Below are 22,980 nucleotides of genomic sequence, written 5' to 3'. Positions count from 1 at the left end.
AACACAGACACAGGCGGCTCCTCATCCCCCTGCTGTGGCCCCCTGCTCCTTTGATTAACAAATAAGTGTGTGTGTTTGAAGTGTGTGTGTGTGTGTGTGTGTGTGTGTGTGTGTGGCCATCTTTGAGGGCCAAGTACCTGCAGCTTGACAGGCATCACAGGTGACAGGTGTTACAGTGTTGATGTTTAATGTTCCTGTAGATTAGATTACAGGTGTTGTAGTAATAAGTATAAAATTATATATTATTTTTGAATTATCAAGTAATAATAATAATAATAATAATACATTTTATTTTTAGGGTGCCTTTCAGAGCTCACAAGGTCGCCGTACAGAATACAAATAAAACATACAATATAATAAGTAATCAAGCAACTGTGCATGACTGCTAGAATCAATGTGCACAGATACTTCAGACCTTGTTATTAACGCCTACGTAGAACATTTGTTGGTTTGTAAGTTTGTGTTTTTAGATTGCATGTTTAATATCGTTTGGACTTTGATTAGCACTGAGCAGCTCACTGCTTTAGAGACAGCTGTAATAGTTAATAGTAATAGTTAACACTTAGGTAACACTTAGTGTCAGTACTCTGCTCCTGCTCTTGGTTTTTATTTGTTTGCACTTGGGTCTCTTCAATAGTGCTATTTAAAGCCAAGCTATTACTATTAGTCTCACTTTAAAAAAGACACTTTAGTACCAGAAGATGTCACAACACTTGAGTTATACTGCTGTCCACACCATACCGTATGTATCTAACCTATTGTATATTCATATTTGTACCACTGACTATACTGTAAATATCTTAACATTCAGTCTGCCTGCCTGGTGCTGATGGTGCAACGTGATGGGAGGCTTTGTGCAACATGCCAAACAGCTAGTGTGAGGCTGCAGCCCGTGTGTAAAAGACGGTCATAGAAGAGAGGTGGAGCTCAGCAGCGTCTATGATGAAGCGTCAATCTCCACTTCATTTAGCATCTGCTTGAATGCAAAAACACAAATCATTTATTTTTTTTATATAATTGTAAATAAATTCAGGCAGTGAGGGGTTAAGGTACAAAAATGGTGCCGTATTGATTATGGAGAGATGAAGTTTGTTGTGAAATTTGTACCAATGGTGATATAATCCTCCTGAACTACTCAGAAAGTGACATTGTTTTTGCAGATGTGAAGAAGCCAAAGCGTGGGTGTGATGGGCAGCACAGTCTATTTAACAGAGGAGACTCCATCAGACGCTCATTTCAGTCAGTCATGGGTCCTCCGGGGGTTCAGACGAGGCCGTGGACTCTGTTTGTCTGCCTGAGCTGCATGTTTGTGGGTGAAGTGCTGGCAGGACCGTGAGTTTGCTTTAACTGTCTGAAAAACATGGGCTACAATTTCTTCCCTATCAGAGTCTATGAGTTATCTACTGTAAGTATCTATGCATGTCCTCTAATTGTGTATGTTCCTGTGTCTGTAGGCAGTACTTGGTAGCCATCCCTGCCGTCATCCAACCTGGAGATGAGACCAAAATCTGTGCAAGTCTCCTGCAACCCAACGAGACTCTGACCATGACCATCACTCTGAGATCCCAAGTTCTCTTCCAGCACACGTCCAGCGCACCGTTTCATACCTGCTTTCAGTTTCAGGTCACTGTTCAGGCTTTACACCATTTCTGTGTAGCTGTGACCTCTTTTATGCCACTGTGTTGTTTTACATTTGGAAGATCTTGTAGGAATCAATACGGTTTTTTGGAGTTAATAATTCACCTGGGTGGTCTCTCTGTTTCTGTCACAGGCTCCTTCGGTAAAGAAGACGGAGGTGCACAGTTTGAAGGTGGAGGTACGCGGGAACACATTTTACTCACAAGAAGTCAGGAAAGTCATGTTCAGAGCCCAGGAGCCAATCACACTCATCCAGACAGATAAACCAATCTACCTTCCTGGACAAACAGGTGACTATGAGCTGATGATCTAGGACTTGTCACAGTACAAGTCTGCATCAAGTGAAGATTCTGCTTTCTTGTTAGTCGGCCTACGTCTTGATGGATGTGCAGTTTTCACAGTACATAGTCTCCCAGCCTGTAAGTCAGCTCACTGGCTTCAGACCAGCCATGACACTAAACTGGAATAAGATAATGATGAGCAGATGAGACAGTGACAGTATGTTGTTTCTGACTGACTCAACAAGAATGCATGATGGGTAATGAAAAGCTATTAGTAACTAAAGTTAGAAAATAGTTATCTAATGTCTGCGCTGATAAAATTAATTTAATTTAAGACTGCTTCAGATAAGGTGGAGAAGCTTCATGTTCTCTTTGAATTCTCTCAGTGCATTTCAGAGTCATTTCAATGGACTCCAAGTTCAGACATGCCAGTCAGCGGGTGAGTGTTTGATCTCTGTTCTCTCTTTTAGACCTTTTTCAACAGTTCATTTAATACTGAGTGTTACTGGTAAAGGTTTTCATTTGTGCCCCGGTGAGCCTCATTAATCCCCCCAGCTCATGAGTGGAATTGGACAGAATAAACTGAATGTGCACTTTGACCGTGTTTAATCAGTCTGTTTAAATAGTTCCTGTTGAAATTCTGGGTCAATGCTACTGTGGTGTCTTTGGGTAAACATGCTTGTCAAGTCTACAAATGTCTTGCCTGACCTATTTATCTCAAAACTCGGTACAAATCCAAGCATGAAGGGGGGGAGGTAGATATACTGATGCCAAAACACTCAAACAACTACTGCGGCCAAATGTGTCCTCGTGTAAACAAGAATGTTGCAACTCGTTATTTACTGTAACTGGATTATGCCACATCATTGTGCTTGAACCTTCATTTTGCACACAGTCTTTTGTCGAGTGTCGTGAATACACGTGAATGTGGCACTTTTTGTGGGACAGCTCTCCTCTGACTTATTATCTATTTGTTTGGGGTATAGCTGTAAAAACTCACCCTTTAACTAATCTCTCTCATTTCCTCTTGCAGTACAACGTCATTGAAATGAAGGTAAGACTGACTGTGTGGTAAACAGGGAGATATCCACGTCTTTTTCTCACAGGTTTAGTTAAATGAGTGAATGGCAACTTTATTTCCCCTGTGAAAAGTGTTTTTTTAGTACAAATGATTGTTTTCACAACCAGGATTGACACACAGACCCAAGTATGAAGCACTTCTATGATTCAGCCAAAAATAAAACCTGTGATGTGATGGTGGTGGATGTTCACCTCATATTCATTTAGTCATTTTGAGTCCCTCAGATACGAAACATTTGCCTGTGCAAAGTCGCCACTGAGACACTTTCTTTAACAGGATGCTAAAGGCAACCGGATCGGACAGTGGCTGAACACCACATCTGCTAGTAAGATACTGCAGCTGTCTCACTCCTTGAACCCTGAGGCCCATGAAGGATACTATGCCATCAAAGTGTGGATTAATGGAAAGCAAGTCGATAAGCACTTCAAGGTGGAGAAATATGGTAAGTGACATTACTTTTATATTTCCACAGTGTATTCAGTCATGAACGACACATCCTAACAACCACACTTTGTCCTCAGTTTTGCCAAAATTTTCTATAGAAGTAAAATCCTTCTATATACTAAACGTTGGAGAGGAGGACATTAATGTGAAAGTCGATGCAACGTAAGTAATGAGACTTTCTTACACATACACATGACTAGTGACACATTCTGATTTAAAACAATCTATGGTGGTGAGTAAGGGAACTCTAAAACACACTGACTTTGCCACGACGTCCCATCGAATCAGATATACGTACGGGCAGGCCGTGCCAGGCAGGGCTGAACTCGAGATGTGTCGACCTCGGACCAGACAATTGGTGAATGGGACCCTTGTGCCGGAGTCCGAGCTGTGCTACAGGCAGACAAAGAAGGTACAGACACAGGAACATAGGGAAATACATAAAACATGATGGAAATATATAACAGATATTTCACTCATGCTAAAAATATTATTTAAGTACAGTTGTGGGAAGAATTATGAATTACTTTTTATGGTGATGGTCCGAAACACACAACCTCAGAAACAATGGATGTATCCTACAACTCCAGTGACTCCCTGACTGCCTCCATGCCACTGACATTCTCTGTGCTTCGTACCTAAACAACTGCTGGATGGGTTACCAAGAAATCTTGTATAGAAATTCATGTTTCCCACAGGATGAAATGTAGTCATTTGATATAATAATTTGATTCATGACCAAATACCTGCAAAACGACCGTCATTCGCGCCATTGACGCTCGCGTGGCTGCTATGGATGAGCTGACGTGAGACTTTAACAGTTTGATGGCATTAAATATTTTGTCTCTACACGAATGGTGACATTTAGAAATGATTAGTCTGAGAAAATGTGACAGGTCAGGCTCTTTAACAATGCGATGTAGCCGATCCAGGCATTACCGAGCAGTAATAAAAAAGTTAAGAACTGGTCCTTCCATGGAAATGTAGATGGTAAATGGTCTGTATTTTTCATTTTGACCACTCAAAGCACATTCACACAGCATCCATTCACAAGGAATCTGAGACTGGAGGCCATTTCTGGGCCGCAGCAGACTGCTACGCTTCTGCTGTTAAATGTCAGCAAATTATCAGTTACTGTACCCAAATACTTGTAACAGTGGCACTCTTCAGTGACCTGTCCCCTGATGATGGTGATCGGATTGAAAATGTTGGGCTTCATTCTGAAAACACCACCTCTATTCTTGGATTTAGTTGTTATTGACAAGCTTAGTTGGCTGGATGAAGTGATTAAGCAGGTAGACAACAGTCTTTCAATGAGGCAAAGTGACTGCTACAACTACATTCAAACGTGTGTTTAAAGGTATTTATTTCTGTGCTATCTAGACAGAAAAGAATGGCTGTACTCCATTTGTGATTAAGATGTCCACTTTCACCAAAGTAGACCAGCAGACAGTGCAGGATAAGCTGGAACTCAAAGTCAGAGTGGAAGAGGAGGGGACAGGTGAGTTTCAGTCATCATTTTATCGGATGAAATATGATCACAGGCTGTTGTAACATGGAGACTGTTCTTACAGGTATTTCACAGTCACACCAGAGGACAATTGATCTGTATTATCTTGTTGGAAAGCTGCTCTTTATCGACACACCTACGATTTACAAACAGGGGATCGTTTTGGAGGGAAAAGTGAGTGAAACGTTTGCTCTTAGCCTCCTCCGTGTGATGAGTAGAGTGCAGCTGAAGCCACGGGCATTCTCAGTAATCCACCTTTTTGCTCCAACAGGTTAAAGCTCTTCACTCCAATGATACACCTGTTCCTCACAAGCTGGTCCATTTGTTGCACGGTGATACCTGGTCAGCACGTGTGCTACAGAACCTCACAACTGATAGCAATGGCATCGCCACGTTCTCACTGAACACAACCAACTTCAAAGGAGACATCCGACTAGGAGTAAGTGACTGACTGGTATGGGTTATATAATGGCATAGACGTGAGCGTGGTAAAAATCTATGCTGCAAAAGCTACACTGACAAGCCTTTAGTCCTCAGCATGCCCTTTAACTCCGAGCACTTTTAACCCTTTCATGCATAGAGGTCATTACAGTGTGTAGCTATTCAAAAGCTGAGTTCTGATGGCATAGTTGTACATCAGCCACTGCAGTGGAAGCTACTGCATCACCTCGTCCACTGACTGCTACCCAGTGGGAAGCTACTGTAAGTGAAAAAAGTGAAAGAGCGAAGCCAAGATGGCCGACAGACAGCCAGAAACACCAAGTTGCTCATTTTCTTCTGTTCAAACCTTCTAGAAAAAGAGACCCTTGCACGTAAGAAAAATATGGGGACATCAAGTAACATCTAAGGAGTCATGCAATTGCTAAATTTTCCAAGAATTGATTTTATATTGGGAGGAAATTATGATTAATCACATGTCCACTGAATTCTACGGCATGCATCACCAGCCATATTTGAACTACTAGACATGTAAATATATCTTTATAAAATATGGGTTCAAATCTTGTTTTTCATGCCTAAAGATGACTGAGGTTATCATAATAGTTATCATTAACTTCAACACATCAAAAGTTACCAATTTAGTCCACATGTATGGTCCCAACTTTTGATTTTACAAGAGTGTGTTGTGGTATCTCTTTCCTCATGCTAATTAATATTAGTTAAAATTCCACAAGTACTATATAACCAGATACCTATCAGTAAGGCTGTTAACAAGAGCAAATACCTACTTTGAAAATGTAGAAATGTCTGGAACATGTAGAATCAGAATCAGAATCAGAATTACTTTAATAATCCCCAGGGGGAAATTGCTTTTTGTTACACACAGCTCCAAAAGAATAAGAATAAGAATAAGAATACACTTCAAACAGTAAAATATAAATATATAAAAGTATGAACAAAAAAAAGATGTATTCAAAATTATTATTACAAATTATTACACAGAGGTAAATTACTGCACCAGGTGAGTCCAGAGTCTTATAATAATAATAACAATACTAATGATGATAATACTACTAATAAAAATATATAACAACATGCACAATCATAGTAAGGCGCTGTACTATATAATACCACTACTACTACCACTACTACTACCACCAACAATAACACATAACAACATGTACACTCAGAGTGAGGCGCTGCACCATATTATAATAATAATAATAATGATACAAATAATACCACTACTACTAATAATAATAATATATAACAACGTGTACCTTTTAACGTGTAGAAATTGTGATTCTAATGTTTAAATTATGACCTTTTTGTTTCTCCCTGTGCGCCCCCAGCATTGGCTTGGCTAATAATGTGACGCACTGTCCATACTAGCTGTTATTTCTTGTGACAACCTCAACAGTTGTTAGCTGCTCAATAGCACCTCTTCTCTACAATCCAGGCCAGCTTCACAAAAACGCCGGTGCCAAGACAACGGACACCATACTATGAGGCCGCACGTCAAACGCTGTCCTTGTTCCAGCCGGCTTCTCTTCAGCCTAAAACAATCAGCTCTCTGGAGGTGAAGAACAAGAAGAACCCACTTTCCTGTGACAAAGAAGAGACCTTCTCCATCCTATACACCATAGTAGGAGAGGCCCGGGGCTCCGTGGACGTCATGTACTTGGTGAGTAGTGGTTTAAACACCTTTACACATGGTGATATGTTAAAGTTAAAGGAGCCGACAGACATGATAATTCAGATAGGGAATTGACTGCTGGGGCCGAGTTGAACTGCATCCATTGTAGTCTGGGTCAGCTGACCCTGAATGGATAAAATCCTGTGATATGTGGTGTTTCAGGATTCCTGATCCAGTCACTGAGCATCATATAATAAACATTTTTAATTAGGAAATTTGAGTTTTTTCATCTTCAGCATCACAGGTTAAAGTTGCAGAAATGATAATAATGAACCAGGTGAACTACTGTCCTCTAACTGTCCTCTAACTGAAGTCTAACTGTCCTCTAACTGTCCTCTAACTGTTCTCTAACTGTCCTCTAACTGTCCTCTAACTGAACTCTAACTAAACTCTAACTGTCCTCTAACTGTTCTCTAACTAAACTCTAACTGTCCTCTAACTGTCCTCTAACTGTTCTCTAACTAAACTCTGACTGAACTCTAACTGTCCTCTAACTGTTCTCTAACTAAACTCTAACTGAACTCTAACTAAACTCTAACTGAACTCTAACTGTCCTCTAACTAAACTCTAACTGAACTCTAACTGTACTCTAACTGTCCTCTAACTAAACTCTAACTGAACTCTAACTAAACTCTAACTGTCCTCTAACTGTTCTCTAACTAAACTCTAACTGTCCTCTAACTGTCCTCTAACTGAACTCTAACTAAACTCTAACTGTCCTCTAACTGTTCTCTAACTAAACTCTAACTGTCCTCTAACTGTCCTCTAACTGTTCTCTAACTAAACTCTAACTGAACTCTAACTGTCCTCTAACTGTCCTCTAACTAAACTCTAACTGTACTCTAACTGTCCTCTAACTAAACTCTAACTAAACTCTAACTGAACTCTAACTGTACTCTAACTGTCCTCTAACTAAACTCTAACTAAACTCTAACTGTCCTCTAACTGTCCTCTAACTGTTCTCTAACTAAACTCTAACTGAACTCTAACTAAACTCTAACTGAACTCTAACTGTCCTCTAACTGAACTCTAACTGAACTCTAACTGTCCTCTAACTGTCCTCTAACTAAACTCTAACTAAACTCTAACTAAACTCTAACTGTCCTCTAACTAAACTCTAACTGTCCTCTAACTGAACTCTAACTGAACTCTAACTGTACTCTAACTGTCCTCTAACTAAACTCTAACTAAACTCTAACTGTACTCTAACTGTCCTCTAACTAAACTCTAACTAAACTCTAACTGTCCTCTAACTAAACTCTAACTGTACTCTAACTGTCCTCTAACTAAACTCTAACTGTACTCTAACTGTCCTCTAACTAAACTCTAACTGTCCTCTAACTAAACTCTAACTGTCCTCTAACTAAACTCTAACTAAACTCTAACTGAACTCTAACTGTACTCTAACTGTCCTCTAACTAAACTCTAACTAAACTCTAACTAAACTCTAACTGTCCTCTAACTGTCCTCTAACTGTTCTCTAACTAAACTCTAACTGAACTCTAACTAAACTCTAACTGAACTCTAACTGTCCTCTAACTGAACTCTAACTGAACTCTAACTGTCCTCTAACTGTCCTCTAACTAAACTCTAACTAAACTCTAACTAAACTCTAACTGTCCTCTAACTGTCCTCTAACTAAACTCTAACTGTACTCTAACTGTCCTCTAACTAAACTCTAACTGTCCTCTAACTGTCCTCTAACTGTACTCTAACTGTCCTCTAACTGTCCTCTAACTAAACTCTAACTGTCCTCTAACTAAACTCTAACTGTCCTCTAACTAAACTCTAACTGTCCTCTAACTGTCCTCTAACTAAACTCTAACTAAACTCTAACTGTCCTCTAACTAAACTCTAACTGTACTCTAACTGTCCTCTAACTAAACTCTAACTGTCCTCTAACTAAACTCTAACTGTCCTCTAACTGTCCTCTAACTGTACTCTAACTGAACTCTAACTAAACTCTAACTGTCCTCTAACTAAACTCTAACTGTTCTCTAACTAAACTCTAACTGAACTCTAACTAAACTCTAACTGTCCTCTAACTGAACTCTAACTAAACTCTAACTGTTCTCTAACTAAACTCTAACTGTTCTCTAACTAAACTCTAACTGAACTCTAACTAAACTCTAACTGTCCTCTAACTGTTCTCTAACTAAACTCTGACTGAACTCTAACTGTCCTCTAACTGTTCTCTAACTAAACTCTAACTGAACTCTAACTAAACTCTAACTGAACTCTAACTGTACTCTAACTGTCCTCTAACTAAACTCTAACTGAACTCTAACTAAACTCTAACTGTCCTCTAACTGTTCTCTAACTAAACTCTAACTGTCCTCTAACTGTCCTCTAACTGAACTCTAACTAAACTCTAACTGTCCTCTAACTGTTCTCTAACTAAACTCTAACTGTCCTCTAACTGTCCTCTAACTGTTCTCTAACTAAACTCTAACTGAACTCTAACTGTCCTCTAACTGTCCTCTAACTAAACTCTAACTGTACTCTAACTGTCCTCTAACTAAACTCTAACTAAACTCTAACTGAACTCTAACTGTACTCTAACTGTCCTCTAACTAAACTCTAACTAAACTCTAACTGTCCTCTAACTGTCCTCTAACTGTTCTCTAACTAAACTCTAACTGAACTCTAACTAAACTCTAACTGAACTCTAACTGTCCTCTAACTGAACTCTAACTGAACTCTAACTGTCCTCTAACTGTCCTCTAACTAAACTCTAACTAAACTCTAACTAAACTCTAACTGTCCTCTAACTAAACTCTAACTGTCCTCTAACTGAACTCTAACTGAACTCTAACTGTACTCTAACTGTCCTCTAACTAAACTCTAACTAAACTCTAACTGTCCTCTAACTGTCCTCTAACTAAACTCTAACTGTACTCTAACTGTCCTCTAACTAAACTCTAACTGTCCTCTAACTGTCCTCTAACTGTACTCTAACTGTCCTCTAACTGTCCTCTAACTAAACTCTAACTGTCCTCTAACTAAACTCTAACTGTCCTCTAACTAAACTCTAACTGTCCTCTAACTGTCCTCTAACTAAACTCTAACTAAACTCTAACTGTCCTCTAACTAAACTCTAACTGTACTCTAACTGTCCTCTAACTAAACTCTAACTGTCCTCTAACTAAACTCTAACTGTACTCTAACTGTCCTCTAACTGTCCTCTAACTGTACTCTAACTGTACTCTAACTGTCCTCTAACTGTACTCTAACTGTACTCTAACTGAACTCTAACTGTCCTCTAACTGTCCTCTAACTGTACTCTAACTGTCCTCTAACTGTCCTCTAACTGTACTCTAACTGTACTCTAACTGAACTCTAACTGTCCTCTAACTGTCCTCTAACTGTACTCTAACTGAACTCTAACTAAACTCTAACTGTCCTCTAACTAAACTCTAACTGTTCTCTAACTAAACTCTAACTGAACTCTAACTAAACTCTAACTGAACTCTAACTGTTCTCTAACTAAACTCTAACTGTCCTCTAACTGAACTCTAACTAAACTCTAACTGTCCTCTAACTGAACTCTAACTAAACTCTAACTGTTCTCTAACTAAACTCTAACTGAACTCTAACTAAACTCTAACTGTCCTCTAACTGTCCTCTAACTGTACTCTAACTGAACTCTAACTAAACTCTAACTGTCCTCTAACTAAACTCTAACTGTTCTCTAACTAAACTCTAACTGAACTCTAACTGTTCTCTAACTAAACTCTAACTGTCCTCTAACTGAACTCTAACTAAACTCTAACTGAACTCTAACTAAACTCTAACTAAACTCTAACTGAACTCTAACTGTACTCTAACTGTCCTCTAACTAAACTCTAACTGTACTCTAACTAAACTCTAACTGAACTCTAACTAAACTCTAACTGAACTCTAACTGTTCTCTAACTAAACTCTAACTGTCCTCTAACTGAACTCTAACTAAACTCTAACTGAACTCTAACTAAACTCTAACTAAACTCTAACTGTACTCTAACTAAACTCTAACTAAACTCTAACTGTACTCTAACTAAACTCTAACTGAACTCTAACTAAACTCTAACTGTCCTCTAACTGTCCTCTAACTAAACTCTAACTGTACTCTAACTAAACTCTAACTGTCCTCTAACTGTACTCTAACTAAACTCTAACTAAACTCTAACTGTCCTCTAACTGTCCTCTAACTAAACTCTAACTGAACTCTAACTAAACTCTAACTGAACTCTAACTAAACTCTAACTGTACTCTAACTGAACTCTTGTCTGTGTTGTGCACTTTCTGGCCCTTAAAGGTGAATTAATCATTTGAATATTTCGTTTCTTTCATTTCTCCAGATCTTAGCTAAAGGAGTCATTGTCATGCAAGGAGTGCAAAAAGTGGAAGTGCTTGATCACCCTGGTAAGCAAAGATGGCTTCAAAGATGGTCTGAACCTCCGGGTACTCTGGCTGCTTCTTCCCCCAGTCCAAAGATGTGCTTCTTCATCACATCCATTTTCTGTTCCAGTGACTGAGGGTGAGGTGTCCTTTACTCTGAAGGTGTCCCCGGCCATGGCACCAAAGGTGCAGGTTATAGCTTACGTCGTCCTCCCCAGTGAGACTATGATTGCCAAAAGTGCTGACTTCCCCACTGAGAAATGCTTCGGTCACAAGGTCAGTGTGAAAAGATGAAGATACTTAGAGAGTCATCGGAGCTTATGAAATGATATCACTTCTATTGGTCTGTTATTTAAGCCTCTAGTCTGGATCTCTCTCTTTCCAACACTTTGTCAAAAACACAACAAGAGAAATGCACCAAAGTCTGGCAGAATCTGCTCAATAAACCCGAGGAAGCCTTGTAAATAGTGGAGTCAGGATGAAGCATCTTCTCTCTAAAGTTTCTCAGATACAATGGAGTCACAATGTAACGTCAAACAATAATCTGGGGAGTGTCTACTGGTATCACACCCTACCGCCAGCAGACGACACCGTTATTTCTAGACCTTTCTCAGACTGTATTAACAATCATAGAAGTGTTTTCATTCATACACATTAAACACAGAACATGTGTATATGAGCATGTGTTTCTAAACACAGAACCTGTGTAGCACTCTCACCATATATGACTTAGCACAAGATACAGTTGCTACATTTTTTCCACAACATGGTTCCTGCAAATTTTCACTCCATTTAAAATAAACTAATTTCCCGAGAGAAGCTAAGAATTATCTACTGTCTGGAGACAAACGATTAAGAGACATCTGATGCAGCCTGATGATGTGAGTGTAGCAGCGTCCCTGAGTTGGCTGACTGAACCAGCTTGTAGGCTTCCCTTCATTCATTATCATCACTCACACTGTGCTGAGCTCGGTGCTTGACATGACAGCCGGGACACAAAACATCAGCTTCACTCACATAGGAATGATGTTGTGTTGTCTGACAGAGCCGACGTGATGGGTGGTAATACACGACTTATACTGCAGTTTCTAGCATTTTATATATAGACTACTGTGTGTGTGTGTGTGCGTGTGTGTTTGCCAGGTGTCCTTGGAGTTTTCTCCATCCTCTGCTGTACCAGCAGAGGACGTCACCCTGCAGGTGACAGCCGATCCGGACTCTCTGTGTGGAGTGAGCGCCATTGACCAGAGCGTGCTCATCAAGGAGCCGGGGAAGACTCTGACTATAGACGGGGTAACTGTTGGGATCAACCACAGCAGACACATTACATCACTAAATAAGGCAATAGTGCCTTATTCATTTATATTTTACGTCAGCTCGCTGACTTCCCTATCTCACTGATGTTTTATTACTTTTATTATGCATTTGTGCATTTTATTTTTTTCTGAAACAGAGAGGACGGTCTTTTTGGTCTTTCTAGATACACTGGGGACGCATTTATGATGAAAAGACATTAAAAAGTGCATTTTGCAGAATATTGAACCATTAAAATACAAAATACCCAGATATTCTCTTCAAATTGTTGAATTTTGATCCCCACTGTCAAGACTTTAATGTTAGTTAGTCCTTAAAAAATATCTGGCAATCTATATCCCTGACATCTTTCTTTTCAGATATTTAGCATGCTGCCTGGGGACGGAGACGGCTTCTCATCTGAAGTTGAAGATCCATATCCGTGTTTAAATGTGAGGCAAAGACGATCATATTACTACGGACGTCCCAGGCATTCAGACGTTTATGGAGTTTTCGTGGTAATTCTTCTGCAACAGTTTGTTAATTCATTGCTGACCACATATTTTTATGTGGAATTAAATGCATTGAATATTAAACTGCACAGTTGGTACAAACCCAGCTTGGCAGTGACATTTCTCTATGCTGCTGGTTTATCTAGAGAGTGGGTCTGAAGATGGCGACAAATCTGTTCATCAGGACGCCATCATGCGTCAAGTTCAAAGGAACAACATACTACGATAACTTCCACAGTGAGACATCTTTCTTTGGCTCTGTCAAGTGAAGGATGCTGAATATTGACAAGTATAACTCCAGGAAAGTTCACTGTTCCAAGTTCAGTGATTCTGATTGTGATTGATCACTGTCCTGTGTTTTCAGTGATGGCTTATGACATAAGTCACGGTATGTCAGAGACATCTATACCGATACTGACGGTCCGCACTTTCTTCCCTGAGACTTGGATTTGGGACCTGGTGGAAGTTGGGTGAGCTTCTGTCTCAAGCCTCTTAACGTGACAGCCATGTTTGTGGATGCTGTAAAGAAATGGAAGCTGAACTGAGAAAGGGAGCATCACAGAAGGTTTCATTTCTGGTAGTTTTGCAAATAGCACAAATAAAGTGCAATTCTGTTCTGATGCATTTCTCTGAACTTTAGACTTTCGCGAATGAAGCGTAGCCGAAAATTTTTCTTACATCCACTCACGTTGGGTCTCATGCAAGAACCATCTGTGTGACCGGATTTGTTCTTGAGTGGTGTGTTCAGCTCATCAGTGGAGCACAAACAAACATAGTGTCTGATCCTGTCCATCTGCTTTGTAAAGAATTCACAAAACTGTCCTCTGCAGTGACCAACATTTACATTTACAAAAAGCCCTTCACACCAAACTCCATAATCTTTGCTGAAGTTGTCCCCTGATAGCTCCGCTGACACTGCTCATTTTGTTTTCATCTGCTGATTTCTGACAGCAGGCCTTAAACCTGCTGTGTGAAGTTCTTTTTGCTCTTGGCTGCCATTTTTGTGAATGAACCTTGACCACACAAAGAAAAATATGGATAATATATATAACAACGCTCTTGCGTGCATTGATTTGTCCCTCTGGCTCTGTGTGTGTGTGTGTGTGTGTGGACTGATTCAGAGCGTCTGGAAGGACGAATGTGTCCCTCACTGTCCCAGACACCATCACCAGCTGGGAGACGGAGGCTTTCTGTTTGTCCTCGCAGGGTTTCGGCTTAGCTCCTCGTAACAAACTCACCGTCTTCCAGCCCTTCTTCCTCGAGCTCAGCCTGCCGTACTCCATCATCCGGGGGGAGCACTTTGAACTGAAGGCCACCATCTTCAACTACCTGTCCAGTTGCATGATGGTAAAAAAAATTACGCTTCAAAGTGACAGTAGGACTTACTTATTGGGACAAACGGCTGCAGCCACAGCAGCCAAGAGATGTATTCAGTCATAAAAAGGAGGGCATCTCCAGTTTACATCCATAGAATCACCTGTTGATTTTGCCTCACATTTTCTGAAACCCTCGACGTACTTTGTTCACACCCATATGACTGTTCACGTTCTTTTGGGTAATTTCACCAGTTTAAAAGCGAAGTTGTGTTTGTTGAACAGGTGGTTGTGGCTGCAGCCCCCGCCGAAGGTTACACCCTCACCCCTCTCTCTGGGGACCAGTACACATCCTGTCTGTGCGCCAATGAACGCAAAACCCTCAGCTGGACCATGGCCCCCACAGTCTTAGGTAAGCCTCAGACCTTTATTATCTAATATGATTTTTCCATGTTTAGAATTAAAACTGGGATTCAAACTTTGGTTCAGATTTTCTTATGTTGTGCTGCAAATCAGACAAACAGCTTCTGTCGATAGTTTTAAGAAGCAGCTTCTTTTCTCACTTTTGATGAATTTGACTTGTTTTCATTTATTTTATTGCACCGTGTTTAAACCTTATTGTTTTTAGTTACTGTATTCTTTTACTGTTCTAGTTTATTGGCACATTTTGCTTCTTCCATTCTTTTGTTACCCGTGTTATTGATTTCATACTTTTATTTTGATCTTTTATTTGTTTTTTGTAAAGCACTTTGAGCTGCATTTTATGTATGTAGGGTGCTGTATCAATTTGCTTTATTATTATATTATTCTCATCATATTTCATGCATTTGCAGTCATTTAAATGTTTGTTTGTGGTCATAATACACAAGAATGTATTAACTACTTGAAACTAGTTTAATCTAATGCAGTCTGAACAAATGTTTCCTTCACAGCATGTTTCATATTTCGTTTGACTTCATACTGACCTCAGAGCTGTTGATTGAACCCCCCCCCCCCCCCCCCATATTGTACCGCATCCCAAACAGCCGTCTCCATGGCGACCACAGAGTGTCAGCATAAAGTGAGCATGTGGGTAAGAGTGTGTGGTCTCTTTAGGGGCTGTGAATGTGACGGTCACTGCCGAGGCTGTGGCGTCCCACGGGTCGTGTGGCAACGAGATTGTGAGTGTACCAGACAGAGGACGCATCGATGTGGTCACACGGTCTCTCATAGTAAAGGTGGGCATCTGAGAATAAGATGGAAAAAAAGTTCAGCCCATAACTAATAACCTTACACTTGAAAATGTAAATGGTTTTCCACCTCCTTTCCTTTCAGGCTGAGGGAACTGAGGTAACAAAAACCTACAACTGGCTGCTCTGTCCAAAAGGTCGGTATAGTCTGGACCAGAGGGTTTCATGCAAAGGACCTTTAGATGTTGAGATGCAACGTTTGAGAGTCCTTAACTGTCTCTGGTGTATGTGCCTTTCGTGTGATGAGATTTATTTTTAAAGTTTAATGATGTTCAAAATTCATTTTTAGTAAATCAGTTCCTCCTGTCCTGCTGCTTGCTCTTTTAGTGTCAAATTGAATGTTTGGAACAGAGGTAACAAAGGCAGGATTGGCACTAAATTGTTCACTAAAGATGCTGTAATAAGGTAGTTGCTCCTGCACCAGCACTCCTAAAAGTGTTGCTTGTTTATTTGTGTACTCAGGAGTGGATGTGACGGAGGAGGTCGAGCTACAACTCCCTTGGAATGTGATCAATGGATCTTCCCGTGCTTCTGTATCAGTGCTGGGTAAACTGATGACTCGAGTTTAACTCACTGCACTGTTTCCTCTGAAGCACTACTAATATAAAATCATTTTGGTGTACAGGTGACATCCTGGGCCGGGCCATGCAGAACCTGGACGGTCTGTTGAGGATGCCATATGGATGTGGGGAGCAGAACATGGCGCTCCTGGCTCCCAACATTTACATCCTCCAGTACCTGACAAACACACAGCAGCTGACCCCCGCCATCAAGGAGAAGGCCTCCAACTTCCTGACCAGTGGTGGGTCTGTGTTAGTGAGTTTCATCGTATGTCCAAGAAGCTTTTTGGCTTCTCATTGTCCCTTCAAAAGTTGCCTCATACGCTGATTATAGTATTATTATTATGATATTCTGCTGTGAAATGTCTGCATGTGTACAAATGAGCCAGAGAGCTGAGACAGATGGGAGAGCCAGAGATTAAGCGGGCGCCTATTTATATTTTAGCACAGGAAACTGGGTTTACAGCGAGGGGTGTTACCCTGTACAACCCTGAACTGAGGGCTGTATACAGTATTAGGTAGCGACATGTAACTGGAGAACAGGCTCTGAGATATGGTGATGGGTGGTAAAGGATTTGCAAATAGCTGGTGCAGCCCATTTTGGGTTTATTGTTAAAGAAGGAGGTTTGACTAATGCTTATGATATCATTATTCTGCAGGCTACCAGAGGCAGCTCAACTACAAGCACGATGATGGTGCTTACAGCACCTTTGGAACAGGAGATGGGAACACCTGGTGAGCACATTAACAACACTAAGAGCAGCACGTGAACTAAGCCTCAGCCTTGAACCGCACAGCTAATTAGCCGGTATCAGGTTAGAATTAGTGTGGTGACACAGGCACATCTTTGGTGAGTATGTCTTCTCTCGTTTAACTCGTCGACAGGTTGACTGCTTTTGTGCTGAGATCCTTTGCCAAAGCACAGTCTTTCGTCTACATTGACCCAGAAATTATTGAACAGTCTAAGACTTGGCTGGACAGCAAACAACAAGAGAAAGGCTGCTTCGAACAGTTGGGAGAACTCTTTAACAACAGGATGAAGGTAATTTGAAAGTCATGTATTGTTTGTATGAAAATAACTGTACAGTATTTCACATCAGCATTTTCTGCTGAGGAACTTTAAGCCATGCTTGTGTTTTGGAGATGCTTTTAATGCTTCCTGATGCTTCGTCCCCACAGGGTGGTGTATCTGATCAAGTCACTCTCAGTGCTTACATCACTGCTGCCTTCTTGGAGATGGACATGTCGGCAAATGTGAGTAAAAGTATCTGTCTTTTGACCCTTGTGTTGAAATAAACATTTGCAAACAACACATTTTATACACTGGTCCTTTGATAACATCAGAAAATCTATAACGGGCGGCAGCTTCCTGGAAAACCATCTGAGTGTATCTGAGTCTAATTATTTCTACATGATCCCTAGCTAAGTGAACACAATAACTAATAAAGTAGTAATGTTGTTCTGTCAGGATGTTTGGAAAAACAAACATCCTGATGATTTTTGTTTTCCCCTTGTACAGCATAGAGTGCAAAAGAGCTTGTCTTGCCTCAGGGAGTCCATCAGGGACCTAAACAACACCTACACCACAGCTCTGCTGGCGTACGTCTTCACCTTGGCAGGAGACATGGAGACCCGTGCTCACCTTCTTCAGCGCCTAGATAAGGCTGCCTTAGAACAAGGTGAGTCATCCTCCCAAAACAAGTCTCACTGCCTTGTTCCTGTTGAGGTGGCTTACCTTGTGCCTGTGATGTAGACGGCCTGCTCCACTGGTCTCAGACCACAGCAGAGACGGCCTCTCTGTCTGTGGAGATCAGCTCCTACGTGCTGCTGGCCAAACTCAGTGCCTCTCCTACTACTGAAGACCTGGGCTACGCCACCCGCATCGTCAGATGGCTGGCAGACCAGCAGAACCCTTACGGAGGCTTCTCCTCTACACAGGTATGTCCCACACAGCTGGAGCTGGAGCTGAGGTAGAGGGGCTGTAGGCTACCGGTTGGCAGTTTTCATTCATTATCATGGATTGTTTTTGTGAATGTTACAGCAGCAGAAAAAAATAAATGAATAAAATAACATCAACGGTATCCAGGCTTTATAAATTCAGTGGTATGACACGAACTAGCTGCACACACCAGCTAACAGGAGGTGCTGCATATCTTGTGAATATGCTAACTTTTGTGTTCAGGTAGCCTCCCATCACACACGTCAACAACCTCTCTCTCACAATAGGCAGTCCATATAAACTTCTGGCGCCCATTTAGTCCACCTTTAATAACTGCTGCTGTTACGCCCCTGAAAACGGGGAGAAATAATCACAGAGTGAACTCGTCGTTTCCTCTGCGTGATCTCCCCGAGGTCAGTGGGTGGAGACAAAAGCAATCGATCTCAGATTCACAAGTGTCGAGGCTGCTTAGCAGATCACTGATAACACTACTACAGCACAGATCATGAGCTGGAAAAATAATAAATTAGTGATCTTTCAATTTTAACACTTTTTAAGCACAATGAGTGTTTTTACCTTTTTAATCAAATTTTAAACCTATGAATTATCAATCTTTGCGGTATGATCTTTTACCCTTGCTGCAGGATTCACTCTTGAACTTTTATCATGCATTTGTATAATCATTTTCCTTCAACCTGTCACACTGCCGGCTGCCAGAGAGGGAACTCCCTCCACCTCCACCTCCACCTCCCCTGCCCTCTCCTGCATTAGCATTTAGTTGTATGTGAATTCATGTTCAATTTATTTTATTTAACCTTTATTTAACCAGATAAAAAACCCATTGAGATCAAGATCTCTTTCACAAGGGTGACCTGGCCAAGAGGTCAGCAGCACATGTCCTAAGAACAGTTACATAGAGTGAATGAATGTTGGGTGTCTGTGGCTCCTCCAGGGGTTTGTAATCTTAGATTTGTTCTACAGCATCATATGAGGAGAACTACAACACCAAACTAGATAAATAGTTAAAAAATAGTTTGAATAGTTAAAACCTTGACACGAGTGTCCTGACTGAAACACTATTAGATTAGTTACAAGTTACAAGATGTTTATTTGTCACAACAATTAAAGTGAAGCATCACTGGCAATGAAATTCTTAATTCTCAGGCTCCCTCCAGCGATGCCCATACAGTATAAAATGGACGGGGAAAAACACATTTAAAAAGTGAAGATGAGAATCTAAAACGTAAGACAGAATAAGATAAAAACATATTAAGCACACTGTTAGGCAGGTAAGAACAGGCTGCATCCAGTCAATGTGTGTGCTGTGATGTGAGCTTGTATGCAGGGAGTAAGTAAGTATAGACGGCACCACATGTCCTTTGTTGGCCTGTTTGATACTTGATGTGGATCCAGTGAGTCAGGGAGGAAGGAGCTGATCAACGTTTTGACTAACTGCTCAAAGCTTTTCATGATGGTAGAGGTGACAACTACTGGGCGGTGGTTGGTCAGCTAGACAGTTTATTTGTGACAGGGACAACGTGGTCTTCTAAAAACATGTGGGGATGACACTCTGCAGCAGTGATATATTGAACATGTCTGTGGGGAAATCTGCCAGTTGACCTGCACAGGCCTTGAGAGTTCGGCCACCAGGTCCTGGTGTCCTGTGTGGATTCATTCTTTCAAAGGATCTGCACACATCTGGCCTGCTTGTTACCGGTGGGCAGGGGTCCCGGGCCTTTGTCACCTCCTGAGCCAGGGAGGTGTTCTCAAAGGGTGCAGAGACAGTGCTAAGTTTGTCTGGAAGACATTATCTCTGGCTTTCCTTTCCCTTTTGGAGTCTGTAATTGTTCTTAGTCCAGCCCACATGTTTCTGGTGTGGGAACCCCAGCAGTTAGACTCCACCTTGTCCCCGAGACATTACATATAAAAACATGTATTCATTCATTCTATAACTGAGATCCAACGTATCTGTATGTGTGTTGTAGGACACAGTGGTGGCTCTTCAGGCTCTGGCTCTCTACTCCACTCTGGTGTTCAGTCCAGAGGGCTCAAACACAGTGACGGTCCAGTCTCCCAGTGGCCAACTGACATTTGATGTGAACCAGAGCAACAAGCTTGTCTACCAGGAGCAGATGCTGCAGGATGTCACAGGAAAGCACAGCCTGGAGGTGAAGGGCAGTGCATGTGCTTCAGTGCAGGTCAGTGGACACAAACGTCCTGTGTGACAGCAGAGAGGTTGTCTTAGGCTCCGGTCAAATCCTGTTTCTACTATTAAAATCTTCCTGTTGCACTCTTTTCCAGATTTCTCTTCACTATAACATCCCAACACCTGTTGACAACACCACTGTCAGTGTGGGGGTCACACCAGAGGCCAACTGCACCAGCGACTCTCAGACACCCACACTCACTCTGAAGATGAGGATCCTGTGAGTCAAAAACTGGATCCAAATTACAGCGACAGTGCACCTGAGTGCAAATAGCCACATTGGCTGTTTGCACTCAGGTGCGAATAGTGTCGCTGGCTACTGACACCTGGACACAAATACCATCTGCCTTTTTCAAAACAGGAGAAAACACAGTCATGTTGTGTCTATGGCCCCATTACAGATACAATGGAAGCGAGCTCGTCTCAAACATGTTGATCCTGGATATCAAAATGCTCTCTGGGTTTGTCCCACACCCAGAGTCTTTGAAGGAGGTGAGTTAGTACAGTAATTTGAACCTGAGTGTTATTTGTGTTGGTTGCTGATTAGCGTAATGATAACGAAGCTAATTATCATCTCCTCAGCTCAAACATGCCCTGCTGGTGAGGCGTGTTGAACAAAAGGAAGATCACGTTCTCGTGTACATACATGTGAGAGGAATTCACAGTTGTGATTTCATGATGGTGCTCTCCAAACGTGCTCCTGATTACATCATCTATTTTTCCTCCCAACATCTTTCCTAACAGCTACTACAGGGCTTAGACATCATCCAAATCTTAAAGGTCACACAGGAGCTCCCAGTGCAGAACCTGAAGCCAGCCGTGGTTAAGATCTACGACTACTACCAGCCAGGTAAAACAGACGCTCAGCCCTGCCATCTGTTCATTATCTACACACCCTGCTTGGCGGCAGGAGTCTAGCCTGTCCTAGCTGACACTTGGGGGGTGTAGACACCAGTGAACATAAATGAATGAACGAACGAGTCCAGTGTTTGGAGATGAAGGAGCGTTCACTGTTTAATGTGCTCAAACTCTGCTGTTTTAATTCTCCATTTTCCCTTCAGATGACCGGGCTGAGACAGAATACGTGTACCCTTGTGCTGCAGGTAACAGTCTGTAATAATATATAGGAGCACTGTGACAGTTGTTCAGATATTACACTGACAAAGAGAAGCTCAACATTTCCTCCTAGCCGAACCTAACTTATACTATATTTCAGCAGCTGCCATTAGACCCTTGTTTAGGATGGTAAAGTTCTTAGATCATTTGAAGCACCGTTTAATGCTGTCCTTTCTTCTGATTATTCTCTGAAGTAGTCTTCCACTACTTGAATGTACTTGAAGTGAATGTGTTATTTCAGTTACAGAGTGAAGGAAAGTAAGTGTTTGGCAAATGTAGATTGTGTGTTTTTTGAGTGAATTCATCTTTTTTTTTTTTTTTTTACAGCTTAAAGAGTGAAGAGCCGTCCCACACAGAAATAAAATGTCAAATTATCAAAGCTCCACCTCATGTTATTCCTGTCAGTCCATGTCTACTTGTGTTTTCTAGGGACCCTGACAATATGAAGGAAAGAGCTTCAAACAAGGCCAACTCGTGCAAAGTCATCATACTGCCTCATACTGCTCCCCTGTGGCCTTTAAAAGATCAAAAGCTGAATGAAAACCGAAAATATTGAATGAAACAGAATATGCTGAACAGACAAACCTTGTGTGTGTATGTGCCAAAAGTTGGATGAACATTTCAGTGGAGGCCGGGCATTGATGAGATGCTGCTAATTAATCTCTATTGACAAACATTAAATAGGGTCATTGCCATTCAGCCTGAAGAGGAGCCTGATGATTTGTTTTAGCATACTGGAAAAGTGCGAGGAGTCAGGGCCTGTATTAACCAGGCTTCCAAGAATTACACTTACAAAAGCTTTGAGAATCAACTTTTGAGGATTAAATTCCTCACTGACTGTGAACAATGAGACACATTAATCAAGTGACTCACTTCTACTTGCAGTGAAGAGAGGTTGCAAGAAATTCAATAAATTGCTTTTAGTCTTAAATTTGTGAGTACGAGTATCAGGAGTATAACCTTGATCATTCACCAAGTCCAAAATTTCTCTTTAAGCAGCATATTATGGGCCCAGGTCTAACGCTATGAGGCGTGGTCTGGCTCAGACAGGGAACTGGACTAAAGAGGTGGGTGTGGGTCCAGCAGACAGATAGTGGGAGGCCAGAAGAACAGCAGCCTCTGTGGTTGTGAAAGCAAAAGCTTGGGTGCAGGAGGAGTATGAGGAGAAGGCTGTATTGAAGATACATCATCACATGATGGAGGGAACACTTTGGAGAACTCCTGAAGTTGGAGGAATTTCACTGAGGTCCTCTATAAGCTGTACAGTGGCAAGATGCCAGGGGTGGATGACATTTGTCCCAAGATGCTGAAAGCTCTGGACATTGTTGGGCTGTATAAATT

At 41.3% G+C, this 22,980-nt stretch overlaps 1 protein-coding gene across 1 annotated transcript; it reads left to right on the top strand.

The window, feature by feature from the left end:
* The first annotated feature begins 1,246 nt into the window (after positions 1-1,246).
* LOC139199628 (alpha-2-macroglobulin-like) lies at positions 1,247-21,978 on the top strand. Its single transcript, XM_070828697.1, has 36 exons — positions 1,247-1,332; positions 1,455-1,623; positions 1,772-1,928; positions 2,306-2,358; positions 2,953-2,973; positions 3,277-3,442; positions 3,522-3,606; positions 3,733-3,856; positions 4,828-4,945; positions 5,019-5,128; positions 5,226-5,393; positions 6,855-7,079; positions 11,432-11,495; positions 11,602-11,747; positions 12,615-12,764; positions 13,145-13,282; positions 13,423-13,513; positions 13,641-13,746; positions 14,398-14,623; positions 14,875-15,001; positions 15,685-15,806; positions 15,904-15,955; positions 16,281-16,364; positions 16,444-16,620; positions 17,038-17,113; positions 17,264-17,420; positions 17,558-17,642; positions 17,905-18,057; positions 18,132-18,316; positions 20,303-20,515; positions 20,619-20,743; positions 20,925-21,015; positions 21,106-21,171; positions 21,268-21,373; positions 21,585-21,626; positions 21,967-21,978. Exons 1-36 carry the CDS (start codon positions 1,247-1,249, stop codon positions 21,969-21,971), a joined length of 4,269 nt encoding a protein of 1,422 aa, XP_070684798.1. The 3' UTR covers positions 21,972-21,978.
* The last annotated feature ends 1,002 nt before the right edge of the window (positions 21,979-22,980 follow it).

This window comes from Pempheris klunzingeri, chromosome 4, assembly GCF_042242105.1.
Source record: "Pempheris klunzingeri isolate RE-2024b chromosome 4, fPemKlu1.hap1, whole genome shotgun sequence".
Classification (NCBI taxonomy): domain Eukaryota; kingdom Metazoa; phylum Chordata; class Actinopteri; order Acropomatiformes; family Pempheridae; genus Pempheris; species Pempheris klunzingeri.
This window is presented reverse-complemented; position numbering and strand designations above follow the sequence as displayed.

What these genes read in the sequence shown, in the direction of transcription:
- LOC139199628 (XM_070828697.1), top strand. Translation starts at nt 1,247, where the DNA reads ATGGGTCCTCCGGGGGTTCAGACGAGGCCGTGGACTCTGTTTGTCTGC. An exon ending in AGAAATGCTTCGGTCACAAG is followed by an intron (nt 11,748 to 12,614) that starts GTCAGTGTGAAA and finishes TGTGTTTGCCAG; the next exon opens with GTGTCCTTGGAGTTTTCTCC. An exon ending in GTCGGCAAATGTGAGTAAAA is followed by an intron (nt 17,643 to 17,904) that starts GTATCTGTCTTT and finishes TACAGCATAGAG; the next exon opens with TGCAAAAGAGCTTGTCTTGC.